This window comes from Pelobates fuscus, chromosome 11 (genome assembly GCF_036172605.1).
Source record: "Pelobates fuscus isolate aPelFus1 chromosome 11, aPelFus1.pri, whole genome shotgun sequence".
Lineage (NCBI taxonomy): Eukaryota > Metazoa > Chordata > Amphibia > Anura > Pelobatidae > Pelobates > Pelobates fuscus.
Genome location: NC_086327.1, coordinates 28,951,467 through 28,966,719, shown reverse-complemented (window position 1 = coordinate 28,966,719; position 15,253 = coordinate 28,951,467). Strand labels below are relative to the sequence as shown.

General features: G+C 40.5%; 1 protein-coding gene across 3 annotated transcripts in view; it reads left to right on the top strand.

The window, feature by feature from the left end:
- The window catches only part of PPFIA3 (PTPRF interacting protein alpha 3), a 126,915-nt gene that overhangs the window by 57,580 nt on the left and 54,082 nt on the right, over positions 1-15,253 (top strand). For all 3 annotated transcript variants that reach the window (XM_063436557.1, XM_063436558.1, XM_063436556.1), the window contains exon 3: positions 3,870-3,971. In XM_063436557.1, coding sequence (XP_063292627.1) covers positions 3,870-3,971 — 102 coding nt within the window. The remainder of the gene's footprint in view (positions 1-3,869; positions 3,972-15,253) is intronic.

Genomic DNA, 15,253 nt, shown 5'->3' with positions numbered 1-15,253 from the left:
AATAAACACACTCACCCTCTCACCAAGCAATGTGATGGACTCCTCCTTACTATACTGGACCCACTCTTATAAAGCCGAAGGCTTGGTAGATCGGGGGTCAGAAACGCATGAACTGTCTGTGGGAATACCCCAGGGACTGCGCTGTGGATCATGGGGATAGCTCCTGTACCTCCTGTCTTTTATAAAAAGTAAAGACCTCTTCACACTCTGAGCAGCTCTCACTATGGGCATGGTTCAAGATTTCCTTTCTTCCTCTATCTATATCCTTTTTCTCTCACCATTTTTTCTCACATTTTGCCTCAGGTATATAAGCATGCCTTCACCCACTTAACTCACTCGTGTACCCATACTCAGATAGACATGTAATCTTGTATAGGATAAAAGTCAATCTTAGTTATGGTTTAAGTCTAGCACAATATGCAACCACTTATTACCAGCCTAGCCAGACAAGAGATAGGATAGAATTAACCTAATGTATACTACATTGTAAAACCGTGTTCAAACAATGCTTGCACATGTCATACTTCGTATCTATGTCACTCCTCTGTTTACCCTTTCCTGACACGTGCACCTCGCTAACCCACTTAAACGAGAACCTAAACTATTGAAATACTATTCTAAAAATGTGCCTGTTTAGCAAATGTCACAACTTGTATTGCGTATGTCCACCAATTCACCCTGATGTCGCTGTTGTGGCGCACCAAGGTTATTTGTTAATATTGTGCACAACAAAAATAAAGAATTAAAAAAAAAAAAAAAAAAGTGCCATGATTACACCATGTATGATCAAGGATAGGGCACAAAAGGCCCCCTTCAAAGCAAACCTCCTCCTTTACAGTTAGAACTTGGTAGGAGATATCAATTAGATTTGTATTCCTAGCACTATAATATCCCTCACTCACACATACAACTGTAATTCGCATCTTGGTCAACTTGCCTACCTGTTGTCTAAAGAAGGAGGTTGAGTTTAGAGGATCATGCTTCTCTTCCTAGGGTACAGTGTTAAACAACAGAGCTGTGTATTAACCAACTTGCCTTCCCTTCTGCTCACGCTCAGCTATAGAACGAGCTGTAATATGATGTAACATCCCAGCATCCACTTCCTTCTACTAACTAACTAACTAATCAGTGATTTGGGGGTCCTGATAGTGTGAGTACCACCATCAAGCGGCTCTCACACAGCTACCATCACACAATAATATATGTGTGTGGCAATCACACAATCTTGGCTGTACTACCTACAGGGGCTCCTCAGCTGATGTCAGCCGGCGGGGGGCTTAATGCTCATGCGTGCAGAGGGCCGCGATGGCATTAGGTCTACCACATGGGGAAGCATTGACTCACTGCTTTCTTATGGGGTTTTAACTGAGCTCATGCAGAGAGAGGTGAAGCTAACCCTGCAAGGTATTTATTGTAGTTTATCAATAACTGCAATAATTACAAATGCATGGTTATAATAATAACAAAGTATTTAACCAGGAAAGGCACATTTACTCTGGTTTTCAAGTACGTCTGGGGATGTTACCTTAGCCCAACATCCAGGGGACACTGCACCCAGACCACTTTAATGAGATGAAGTAGTCTGGGTGTCTATAGTGTCCCTTTAAGTACTCTGAACATTGACTATTGATATATTCGGAAAAGTGTTAGTTGAAAAGGGAATTTCAAGTTTTATCCCAATATAGCCAAACTGTAAAGAGCCTCCCCGTCAATCTATTATTCATGCTCCTGTAGTTTGGTCTAAAATTTCCAGTCGCTTATTTAATTCTCACCCTTCATGTTAGTTGGTAAATTAATTTACTTAATTAACTAGAAATGTTGGGAAAATACCAAATTATTGCAAAGTTTAGGGCAAAACCGATAAACTTTAAAAAAAAATCTCTAACTCCCTATTTTTAAAGGCTCACTATTTCGTCATTTAACATTTGCAATTACTGGGTTAACTCCCAGCAATTCCTCTAATATATTCAGTAACCTTGCTACTAGGTCCGAGGGTTGCTGAGTATAGCTGGGTCGGTTCACGCTGTTTTGAATGGCCTCTGAACTCAGGGTGTGTGTGTTTGTGTACTTTTTGGTTTTTTTAACAAGTGCACTCGCTCATGCAGATGTTCCTATGTTTTCCTTTTGAAAATGACTGCTTGCAAATAAAGTTGCATCCTGCCAAGGTTTACTGGCAAGTCAGCTTGTGTGCTACACCCTGTATTTTTAAACCCCATTTATCTTCCAGGAATGACACTGGTGCTTAGTACTGAACCAAGTACACAGCCTGGAAACATTAGCGTTTGTTTTTAAAGAGCAATTAAGGGGCAGTAGTTCTTCAGCTGAAACAGTTACCATGGAAACCGGTGGAATGCTTCTGTCGATTGCTCCACATTTACACTTTGTCCTAAAATTGCACATTATAAGCATGTTCCTTTATGCAGTGATTGTGAATATAACTGGAGCACAGCATGTAGACGTGTAGAGCAGTGTTTCTCAACCCAGTCCTCAAGGCACACCTACCAGTCCAGGATTTAAGGATTACCCAGTTTTGTCTAAGGTGTTTTTAGAAAAAAAAGAAAAAACACCTTAGACAAAACTGGGTAATCCTTAAATCCTGGACTGGTAGGTGTGCCTTGAGGACTAGGTTGGGAAACACTGGTGTAGAGTACTGCTCTGCTATCCAGCATACATCAAAACATATGTAGCATAATGTTCAACCCCCAGAGACACCCCCTTAAAATACAAACAAACACAAAACAATCTATACCTGTATCATGAAGATGGATATCTAGGTTCCTGACTGTCTTCTCTTTGTCTACACACGGCAATCTGCTTTGTTCATTCAGTGGCCAGTAGTCCCATAAGCAAGATTTAGACTTTTAAGATTGTAGTACGGGCATGAGAGCATCCAAGGTCTTCTGCCTTTTGATACCTCTCATTCATGTATGTGGCCTTCATCTATTTTAATGTGTTTGCAGAATGTGTGTCTGGATATAATGCTTTTATACATATGTCAGGACTCAAAATTTCTACTTACCATTAGCCATTGGCAAGTATAAATTCACCCCTAGAGGCTATGATATGATGTGCAGTGCCGAGTAACTTTTAATGCCTGGCTAGTAGCCTAGGACTTTAAATTTGAAGCCCAGCGTGTGTGCATGTGTATATATATGTGTGTGTGTGTGTGTGTGTGTGGCATCAGCTTGTGACCTGCTGTACAGCAGGGAACAATACATATTCGGATAGTATGTTAATAAACTGATGGCTAGACGCTGCTAGTATAGGTTTTCATCTGGGGCTAAATTAAGCTTTCACTAACGTAAAACCATTGGGTAAAGCTTAGCAATCGGCAACCTACAACACATTCACACACATTGCATGAAAAGCAAACTCTGCAATAGCAAAAGCCCAATGTTACACAAAGCAGGCAGTGTGCTCACAGGGGTCTGTGCAAAGCGTTTCACCAACTCTCCTGGGAGACTGCAGGGACCCAGGTACACAAAGCAGGCAGTGTGCTCAGAATAACTGCATTTAAATCCCTTCCTCAGTTTCTTTCAGTAGGCTGTAAACTCACTTTTTTTTTTTTCTCCTTGTGTGAATTTCACTTGACGCCTTTAATTTTAATATCTCCAGTCTGGGCTAAACGCTTTTTATATATTTTAATAGGAAATGCAACTGCATTCGGTTACATTTGGTCCTAAACCAAATTTCACTCAGGGACGCAAAGAGAAGCAGGATTCTCAGAGCAGCTCGAGTTCAGTATCTAGGTGGGAATGAGATGGGGGTCCCTGATATTTATAACTATGTAAGTTTTTTTTTTGTCATGAAGTTTCGATTTTTTGCTTTGATGTGCCATTTGATTTTTTCACACTGTCTTTCTTTTGTAGGAATTTGCAGCTCTCACGAAGGAGTTAAATCTGTGTAGAGAGCAATTACTTGAAAGAGAAGAGGAGATTGCGGAGCTCAAGGCGGAGAGAAACAACACTCGGGTGAGTAGGGGGATTGCAGCTGAGTAAGTGGGGATGGACAGATGGATGGTGTGCCTGTATAATCATCCTCCTTTTTTCTAGTAACTAATCAAAACTACAACTCCCATGATTCTTAAGCAATTTAGCTGCTGTAATAGCTTTCAGGCTTGAACAACCTTTAGGAATTGGAGTGATTTGGCAGATTCTCATGGTCACTCTGTATAATTCCTTCATATTTAATCTCATTTCACGATAGGAAGGCATTTTCTCCCATTTGGTGCATTTTGTATTGGTATCTTAGTTGGAATAGCTTAGTTGGAATGTTAAAGAGACTCTCCATGCAGGAGTTGATCCCTCTTCATAAGGAGCTGTGGAGATAGCTCATTAATTAAATCAGTAAAGAAAAATAAGAATCTAAAAATATCTAAGGATTGTTTGAGAACATAGTCTCGTTCCTCTACTTACATACCGTGGTGGGAGAAATGCTTCCAGGTCAGGTTTAACACACTTTACCATCCTTTTCTTTTACGTGTGACCTGTGTTATTCTTCTATGTCGCTTTTTTTTTTTATCCTTGCTCACAAACAGACCTTCCCTAGATAAGGTTTCTTGTACAAAAGACATTTGCATAATACATATTGCCTGATTTAATGCACTTGGTTATATTACTGGTGTTTAAAATAGATTTTACAGAAAAATGTTTTTTACATAATACTAGCGGCTGGAGATACATTTTATATTTCAAATCTGAAGGTTCTGAAGAGACCAGGGAATGGCAGAGATGTGTTAGTCAATCCTGATCACCTTGTTGTATTGAATAGGAATATTTTGTGTAGTTTAGTAGACGTTTATGGAATATGTAGTTCAAACATTAACCCAAAAAATCGATGACTTTGGAAACTCATAAAGGCTACAGTGAGGAGTCCATTAGTTTTCTGATTATTTTTTTCATGTGTTTTCATGAATGAAGCTTCTCATAGAAACAAAAGCAATGAGACGATTCAATAGAAGTGCACAACCTTTTTAGAGACAGGGCCAAAACTCTTGGAAGTGGTCTTTCTGGTGTCTGGTTACAGGCTGCTGGATGTAAGCTTTAGAATTCCTTGAAGATTTGAATCTCGTCTCATCCTCCCCAATTTTGCCTCTGTTTCACCTTACACATGTCCTTCCCCAACCTCTTTACAATCATAGCCTTCTCTTGTCTGTCCTTTTCACCCCCTGCCCTGTGTCTCTCCTTATTCCTTAACCCTGTGCCTGTGCCCTTTTCACTCTCCCCCGTGTATATCTCCACTGCCCCATTTACCATGGCAGTCCTTCCCCAAGCAGCATACCTGATTATCGGCTCATTTTGGCACCTCGCTGCTGCTCACCTCCCTACCATACACATGTGGCTCTGTGTGTGAGGAGAGAGCATGGAATGTAAGGTCATCTTCAGTCCCAACCTCTCATTCTTCCCACACAACACTGAACAGTAAAGTGGAGGAAGAGTCCTGTCACCGGTTCTCTCATAACGAAGGTCTGACATCAATGCATCTTCATTGGCCTACTGCACTGATGCGGTTTCCTTTGACGGCAAGCTCATATGCTTAGTTGTCTCCACGTGTAATTTTTAACATACAAGTTGTGATTTTTTTGCACTTAACTACAGCTGTAATAAACATAATGATGAGGAATCTAGAACCTTGGAAAAAGAATAGCTGATTAATGTGTTTGGACTCAGTGACCATTGAAAGATATATGTTAGTTCTGTCTTGTTATGGTTTCCATGGAGACCAATATTAGAGCCATTTGATAAAGACAGTTTGTGAATTGTTGCACAGAGTATTTGTAATGGGCTTTGACAAGGTCACTAGCTAGATTAGTCTCTGGGCCAACCTATTTAAAATCCCAGGTATGAGTATCACAGTCGCGGGCACTGTCGTTATTCCTTCTCTAATCTAAATGCACACTTTGGATTATATGCTTCCAGACCAGTTACATGATCTTTGGGTTATAATAGGATACCGTCCACATGTTTATAAGGAAATCAGTTGCATTGTTAACATGATCATTCTACCATTTGTTGAAAACAATGACACAAAAAACAAACATGTATCTAGAGCAGTGGTTTCAATCCAGTCCTCAGGGCACACGAACTGTCGGGCATTTCCTAATTCTGTTCCAGTGTATTGGCTGGATGTTAGCCAATCCTTGGTCTTCCCTACAATCCTGTAGAATAATTAATGAGCATGTAATGCTTCCTAAATCCTTAAAAAAAAAAAAAAAAAAAAAAAATTAAATGTTGTGCAGGTCCAACTTGTGACATTGTGACTGAAGGAATTATCTGCTTTTGCTTTGTATTTTCAAATGGATGAATTATCGCAATGTAATACACTGTGTACTTTTTTGCATCCACTTGAATTGTTTATGTACATTATGTATATGAAGGGGCTTGATAAAACAGTCCTTTTTGTGTATTGTTTTTCTTTTGATCACTTATTCATTTGGCATCATGCAAATAAGTCAAATGTGTGTTTGGAGCTCAGGTATCTCGAGTTTGCTTCTAACATTTGTCTCTAGCTCAAACAAGTTACCGTGAGCATTAAGCAGTATATAAGGGGTATTGTAACATTGGCTCAATAGACTGACACAAACTAACTCATACAATAGAGCAGGTTAATGATTGCTGTAGTTCAAACATTTACATTCTAATGAATCTTGACAATCTCTGATACACTGAGCTATAACATACCATGTACACTGGGAATCTTCTCTTTTGTTTTTTTGTCTTTACTGCGCAACTCTTTCTCGTAGTGCGTTTTACATGTTAGGATTCCGAGTAATCTTTGCGCACAGCTGAAACACATTTTTAGGGATGTCCTCAAAAAGTGCACTTGTTCCCATGCTGTATTACCTTACAGATGTTTAAACAGCAAATAGATGCATACTTGCAAAAACAGAATATTCAAGGATATAATCTTTCAATATAGGGTAATAGCTTCTTGATCCAAGGATAAATCTGACTGCCATTCTGGGGTCAAGAGGGAATTTTTTTCCTAGCTTGTTGCAAAATTGGAAGTGCTTCAAAGTGGGTTTTTTTCCGCCTTCTTTTGGATCAACAGCAAAAACAAATCTGAGGAAGGCTAAACTTGATGGACGCAAGTCTCTTTTCTTTTCATGTAACTATGTAACCTTGTACTGTGTAAACTGCTCTAGTGAAGGCCTTATTCTCCTACTGTCATCGGTTCATTCATAAAGCCGCCGCAATACATTGTGTGTTGGGCAATGGACAGACTGTATCACATACGTAACTGGTGATCAGTGTCTCCGTGGGATTATTGAGGTGACTCTTTAGAACAAAATAATTCTACCCTGAATGCCCTGTTCTCAGATTTTGAAGGGATCCCTTATAATGAAATTCTACTCTGGGTTGCTTGTTTTGTCCTGAGATCACATTCCCTTAGGCCAGACACGTTTATTTATTTATTATTTTATTTGAAGACGCAGTGGTGATGGGATAAAAGGTTACTGTTTTGTCTGAAATTCTTTCCTAATCACACTGGGATCAGCTTCTTCAAACACAGTCAGCAGCATCCCTGTTTGTTTACTATGTCACAAATTCTCCGCCAGAAAGCATGGTAGATAGCGATTTCCTGTTGAACATTTTTGTCGTTTTTCTTGTGCCGTAAATTTGGAAGCTGAGTATACAATGTATTATTTGCATAGTTTCAGCATAGTCTATGGCACTTTACATTTTTATGTATAGCGCACTTTACAGCATTTGGAAACTACGCTGAAATAATTTACTGGTAGAGAAGATGACGTGTCTATAAGCCGAACTTAGCCGCACTAGGTTGCTTAGTTGTTATATATAGAATTGATCATACAGTTATCAACTGTCTCAGCCGAGCTCAGCCACAATTCCGTTGTCATATGAGTTTGTCTAGTCCTCAGCAGTTTGAAAACTGATTTGTTAACTATTGAATATATGGTATATTAGGAGGGATATTCCCTATATTTGGCTCGAATCCCTATGCTCCTTTATTTAGAGAAATAATTATTGGTGTGCTTGAGTGTATACATGAGCCAAACAAAAATCACAATAATCAGTCTATATACTGCAACACGTGTGTTTAGGAATAAGAACTTTGCTTTTTGTTCTGAATCTCATTTTCAATTATGTAAATGGTTATCATTATTATTATTATTATTATTATTATGATATTTATATAGCGCCATCAAATTCCGCAGCGCTTTACACTGGGTGGAAAAACAGACATGTAGTTGTAACCAGACAAGTTGGACACACAGGAACAGAGGGGTTGAGGGCCCTGCTCAATGAGCTTACATGCTAGAGGGAGTGGGGTAAAATGACACAAAAAGGTAAGGATAGTATTAGACTAGTGACAGTTGCAGAAGAGGAATCAGTCAGGAGCTATTAACAGTTTAATTGATACGCTTTTATGAAGAAGTGGGTTTTTAACGATTTTTTGAAGGAGTGGAGACTGGGTGAGCATCTAACGGAGGAGGGAAGCGAGTTCCACAGGAATGGTGCAGCCCTCGATAAATCTTGAAGGCGAGCATCAGAGGTGGGAGTACGGACAGAAGATAGACGTAAGTCTTCAGCAGATCGTAAGGGCCTAGACGGGACAAACTTGTTTATAAGGGAGGATAGATAGGTGGGAGCAGCATTATGTAGAGATTTGAAAGCAAGAACCAGAACTTTAAATTGAGCTCTATGTTTTAAAGGAAGCCAATGTAGGGACTGACAGAGGGGTGAGGCATGGGAGCCTCGCTGCCGCATTCATTATGGACTGTAACGGCACAAGTTGGGCACACGTAAGACCACTGAGAAGCGGATTACAGTAGTCAAGGCGAGAAAGGACAGTGGAATGGACCAACAACTTAGTTGCATCTGGCGTTAAGTAGGGGCGGATGCGCGCAATGTTTTTGAGATGGAAATGACAGGATTTGGCGATAGATTGAACATGAGGCTTGAAGGAGAGGTCGGAGTCAAAGAGAACAACTAGGCAGCGAGCCTGCGTGGTGGAGCTGATGGTAGCACCGTTGACTTGGAGGGAGACAGACACAGGAGTAACAACACTTGAGGGAGGAAAGACCAGAATTTCAGTTTTGGTCAAGTTTAGTTTAAGGAAGTGGGCAGCCATCCAGTTAGAAATAGCAGAGAGGCAGTCAGATACACTAGTCAAGAGTGACGGGGAGAGATCAGGAGAGAACAGGTAGATTTGCGTGTCATCTGCATAGAAATGAAATTGGAAGCCAAAGGAGCTAATGAGTTTACCAAGGGAGGCAGTATAGATGGAGAACAGTAGGGGACCAAGGACTGAACCTTGGGGGACACCAACATAGAGGATTTGGGGAGAAGAAGCAGAGCCAGAGAAAGAAACACTGAAAGAGCGCTGGGAGAGGTAGGAGGAGCACCACAAGAGAGCAATATCTTGTAGACCGATATTGCGGAGGATGAGAAGAAGCTGTTGATGATCAACAGTGTCAAAAGCCGCAGACAGGTCAAGGAGAATTAGTAAAAAGTAGTGACCACAAGATTTTTCAGCGAGTAGATCATTGGATACTTTGGTCAGTGCCGTTTCCACAGAGTGCTTAGTGCGGAAACCAGACTGGAACGGGTCAAGCAGGGAATTGGACTCGAGGAAGTCTGTCAATCTCGCATACACAATTCTTTCATGGATCTTGGATGCAAAAGGCAGCAGCGAGATAGGACGATAGTTGGATGGGGAGTATTTAGATGGGGAGTTAGGGTCAAGATTGGGCTTCTTTAGAATTGGGGTTACAGTTGCATGTTTGAAGGGCGATGGAAATATACCAGAGGAGAGAGAGAGATTGAGAATTTTAGTGAGAGGTGGAGAAAGAGAAGAAGACAGAGGACGGATGAGATGCGAGGGAATTGGATCTAGGGAGCAGGTGGTAGGGCGGGAGGACTGGAGCAGAGCAGAAACCTCTTCCAATGTAGCGGGTGCGAATGAACATAGAACAGCTGAGGGAGTGAAGTTAGGGGAAGTATTGTAAGGGGAAGAAGAAAGATGAGAGATCTCTTCTCTGATTGTAGAGATCTTGACAGTGAAGTGAGTTGCAAAGTCTGAGGCGGTCAAGTTAGTAGGTGGAGGAGGAACAGCAGGCCGAAGAAGAGTTAAATGTATGAAATAGGCGTTTGGGTTCGCGGGAGAGTGTGGTTATGAGGGTATTGAAGTAATTAACTTTTGCAGAGGAAAGAGCCAAGCTGTATGAGCCCAGCATAAATTTATAGTGGAGAAAGTCAGATGCACAGTGAGACTTTCTCCAACAGCGTTCAGCAGTTCTGGAGCATTTTTGGAGGTATCGAGTGAGCTTGGTGTGCCAGGGTTGTTGTTGGGGGCGCCTGCGGCGTTTAAATGTACAAGGTGCCATGATGTCTAGTTGAGGAGAGGTTGGAACTGTAGAAGGAGGTTGCAGAACTAGGACAGGTGAGGTTTGAGATAGGTAAAAGGAGAGTTTGGAGATTAGTGGAGAAATGCTCTAGGTCAAGACATTGGAGGTTTCTGTGAGAATTATGTTCGCATCATAGAGTCGCCTTAAACATAAAAAAAATAGCCCTACTTTCAGGTCAAATGCCTTAAATTTAAAATATACCTCTGTGGCCATTTAAAATGTGGAAGGTATGGGAAAATGGATGAGTTAATTGTTAAATTTAGAAGAGCAGTGGTATTCTGGAGGCTTATTTTGGTATATTCTGTCTAGAAGGATCAGTAAGTGGTTGAAATAGGCACTCTAGAGAGCATACTCACTACAATTAATTGAATTGGTTATGGAGGTTTGGGACACTGTCACCTTAATTGTTTACCAAACCAGTGTCCTGAAACTCAACAAAACGGGAAGCGCCCCTGCCACCCAGGACTGGCTTCATGCAGCATCTTAGCAATGTGGAAGTAGACTGCTGCGTTTTCAGTGGGTGGCAATGGTCAAAATGGTTTAACTCTTGCAGTGGGTTCACTGGATACCCACAACCAAGTCCTAGTTAACACTTTCAGCCAATGACTTCTATCCAACATAACTGGTGATCTAAAAGTAAAAAAATATATCTGCATTAGTAATATCTCTAATGAAGGGTTTGACTACAGGCATCTGGGGGATCCACTGTGTGTGTCAGACTGTTCAAAAATGTCATGACGAATAACAGTGCAATGATCCTAGGGGCTTATAATACCATGACCACTTCATACCACTGGGTGTGGAACTAATTTCCAATGTCATCCAGGATGTAGATGCTAAGTCCTGCATATCAGACCGGCACTGAGAGCTAAAACATCATGAAAATATACAATTTTACCACAGCAGAGTTGCATACCTCCCAACAGTCCCTATTTAGGGGGACTGTCCCTATTTTGCGCCCAAATCCTTATGTTCATGTTTTCCTTCCTAATGTCCCTCTTTTAAAGGAACTCCATATTGTTGGTGTGTCTGAGTGTATAACAGAGCTCCACAGCAATAATACTCCCAGTAATGTGTCTGAGTGGATAACAGAGCTCCACAGCAATAATACTCCCAGTAATGTGTCTGAGTGTATAACAGAGCTCCACAGCAATAATACTCCCAGTAATGTGTCTGAGTGTATAACAGAGCTCCACAGCAATAATACTCCCAGTAATGTGTCTGAGTGTATAACAGAGCTCCACAGCAATAATACTCCCAGTAATGTGTCTGAGTGGATAACAGAACTCCACAGCAATAATACTCCCAGTAATGTGTCTGAGTGGATAACAGAGCTCCACTGCAATAATACTCCCAGTAATGTGTCTGAGTGTATAACAGAACTCCACAGCATTAATACTCCCAGTAATGTGTCTGAGTGTATAACAGAACTCCACAGCATTAATACTCCCAGTAATGTGTCTGAGTGTATAACAGAGCTCCACAGCATTAATACTCCCAGTATTATGTCTTTGAAACACAATTAATGTGTTTAGATGTCAGTCTGTGTAAATAAGATACATTGTTCTTATTATAAATTACATTGTAGTTGCATAAATTGTTATTAATAAATCACCTAAAATTTCTCAGAATTTCCCATGCCACACCCCCACTCACACCCCTAAAATTAAAATATCCCTCTTTGTCCATTTGAAATGTTGGAAAGTATGGAGCTGTAGGAGATTCTATGGGGTCTTTTGCATGTTTTTTGCTCCTTAGAAACGTCCTTGGCAAAGTTAGTGTATTCGCATCTTTTGCATGAAAAAATTAGGAATCTAGGAAGGAAAATTATGGTAATATATTTCAAGGATATAACTGGGCTCAGTTTCGCCTTTTCCATGCTTCTTTATTTATTTATTTTACAATCGTTGCTTTTTGATACCTGGTCTACATCGTCTGGTCTGTGTTGTGAGCTATTTAAAGCTATTGATGAAATATGAACAAGCAACACCTTTAAGGACTATGCAGCGTCACCACGTTTCCTTTAATATTGAAGATTTGAAAGTGTATATCAATAAGCATACATTGTGCCATTTATCTATCCGAAGAACAGCATAGACAGTGCATAAAGGAAGCGCTTGTCATGGTTAATGTATCTGACAGGCTGCCACGGGCAAAATAAGGAGACTTCATGTACTGTGTGCACTGTCACAGCGAAATTACCTTAGTGACGAGCAATCACAAAACCAGACAAAAGATTACACTAAATGATAGAAAGGCAGTGTTAGTCTGAATGCAGTGTAGCTTTCTATAAAGGACAAGCGCCTCTAGCTACTGAGCCCCACTAATAACAAAATGTAGTGGTGTTCACTTTACAGTGGGCACAGTATGAAGAATACCTGCCTAATGAACCAACACACTCATGGGCCATAGTTGCTTTATTTGTATATTATACTCATTCATGGGGCCTTTAATATTTTATCACATGGGAGAAAGTAAGCTCCTTTGAGCAGGGTCCTGTTCAATCTATCGTTCCTGTGAGTTTTCTTGTAATTGTCCTATTTATAGTTAAATCCCCTCTCTTATAATATTGTAAAGCGCTACGGAATCTGTTGGCGCTATAGAAATGGCAATAATAATAATAAAAGGAGAAAGACAGGCAGTCACCATAATTATATTGTAAAGTCAAGGAGCTTCCAATGACTTACATATTTACTTACAGGGTTATCCACTAAAGTGGGCATTCAAAGGGAATTTCAAATGTAAGGCCAAAAAAGACGAATTGGAAAAATTCAGCTATGCTTTCAGTTCAACTACTTTGGCCTGAAATTTGAAATTTAGTTTGAATTCTCGCTTTAGTGATGTCTTTACTTATATTTATAGGGTGTGTTGTACTGGCGTGCCCAGGTATGCATTCTTTTTTAAGGGTGGTCATGACAACGACACTGGTAATAATTACTCATAAGTATAAACAATAGTATTTTTTTTTTTGTTCTTAGCATGGTGACGTTGCAGGAAGATTTTTTATGTTTAGTCTAGTGCGATTTTTCATTGATAGGGTTTTACCGTGAATGCATCCCTCTATATTCTTCTCAGGACGGCATACAAAAAGTGTCAATTTTTCCAAAGAGTGTAATGGAGAGTACAGATGCACGATTCATGGGACGGCCCCATGTTGCTATCCTCTATATCAGGGGTAGGCAACCTACGACACTAGTGCCATGCACGGCACTCGAGGTGTCTTTGCACGGCACTCAAGGCTGCTAGAGCCAAACAGGCTCTGGCTTATCAGGAATCCCAGTAAAACTTCAGATATCTGATAATACGAAGAGGTTATGAAGGACAAATCCTCAATTTAAGCATTGTAGCACATGGAGGAAGTGATCTGAGATCACTTCCTCCCAGCACTTGTGAATGGTAATCCACATGTAGTAAAGCAGCCCGCAGCTGCTGTTGCAGCTCCTGTCCTTGACCTGTACCTGGCCAGCCTGGTCCCCACTGGACCCCAGGGAAGCCACCCACACTGCTAGATATACACAGAAATGCAGAATAACCCTCCCCTCATACAAATAATACAAACAGCCCACACACAAACACACACACAATCAGCACAAACGTAACCCGCTAACAATCCACATACATGCACACAACCCCACATGCAGCCTCTCACATGCAATACCCCAAACAGCCCCCACACACTACTAAACACACAATGTGACATATGCATCCACACACAATTCCACAAGCAGCCCCCATACACAGCCCACATTTATATGTATCATACACGATACCATAAACTACTAATGAACATATACAATATAATAGCTTATATATGCACAAATACAACGATCCAAAGCAATTACAGTACAAATAACACAAGCAGAATACGGCAGCATACACACCTCAATTTAAAAAAGATAGGACCGGCACGCTACGGGACATCACAATCCTATATCGGCACAGTGCTGCTAAAAGGTTGCCTACCCCTGCTCTATATCATTGTGTGTCAGTGTTAGCTCAGTGGGTCACTTGCATGCAGGACGTCAATTCTAGTTGTCCTACATTTTGTCTGTGTCTACAAAGGATCCTTGCAGTAACGCTGAGGTGCACTTTCTGTCCGCAGGTTGGTCTTACCTTAGGTGACACATTGTCTCAATTTCCCTGCTCCAGAATTCTAATTGATAGTACTTGTGGTGTGTTATGATGTTCATTCTCCTGAAGTTCATGAGTTAACATAATAGTATGTGTAAATGGTTTTTAAGTGCATGTAAAGAGGTTAATAATTATAAATGGTTATTAATACTAAAAATAATAATAATTAAAAAGGGAATTTCAAGTTCAATCAGCATCTTTTGTCTCAGGAGGCTTATTCATACATTCAGTCCTCATGCTGATACCAGTGGTGATTAAATAGCTTATTACAGGTGTCACACCTGGGTCACACGTGGCAACTGTGAGTTCTAGCTTTATTTGGTATCTTAATAGCGGTTGATGGAGATCATAAGGCGGCCTTGTGTTTCTCCAGAGACTTAACCCCTTAAGGACACATGACATGTGTGACATGTCATGATTCCCTTTTATTCCAGAAGTTTGGTCCTTAAAGGGTTAACCATTACATTATGATCTGCTGGGCTGAAACCAGCCAGATACCAGAACTCTGTATGACGGAGGTATGACTTATCTTCATATTCTCATCTTACTTATACCTTTATTGAAGAAACCGCTAGGTGAAAGGCAAATGTTTCTGTAATAATAATTGGAATCACGCCTTTGTTCTGGAATTCCTACCTTGGCTCTAAAAATATACTTGGTGTAAATGAATTCTCCCCAAACATGATTAAACACAGCTTCTGGCAATTCTTTTTAGCGATCCAGATTATATTGTTACCTTCACTGGACCTG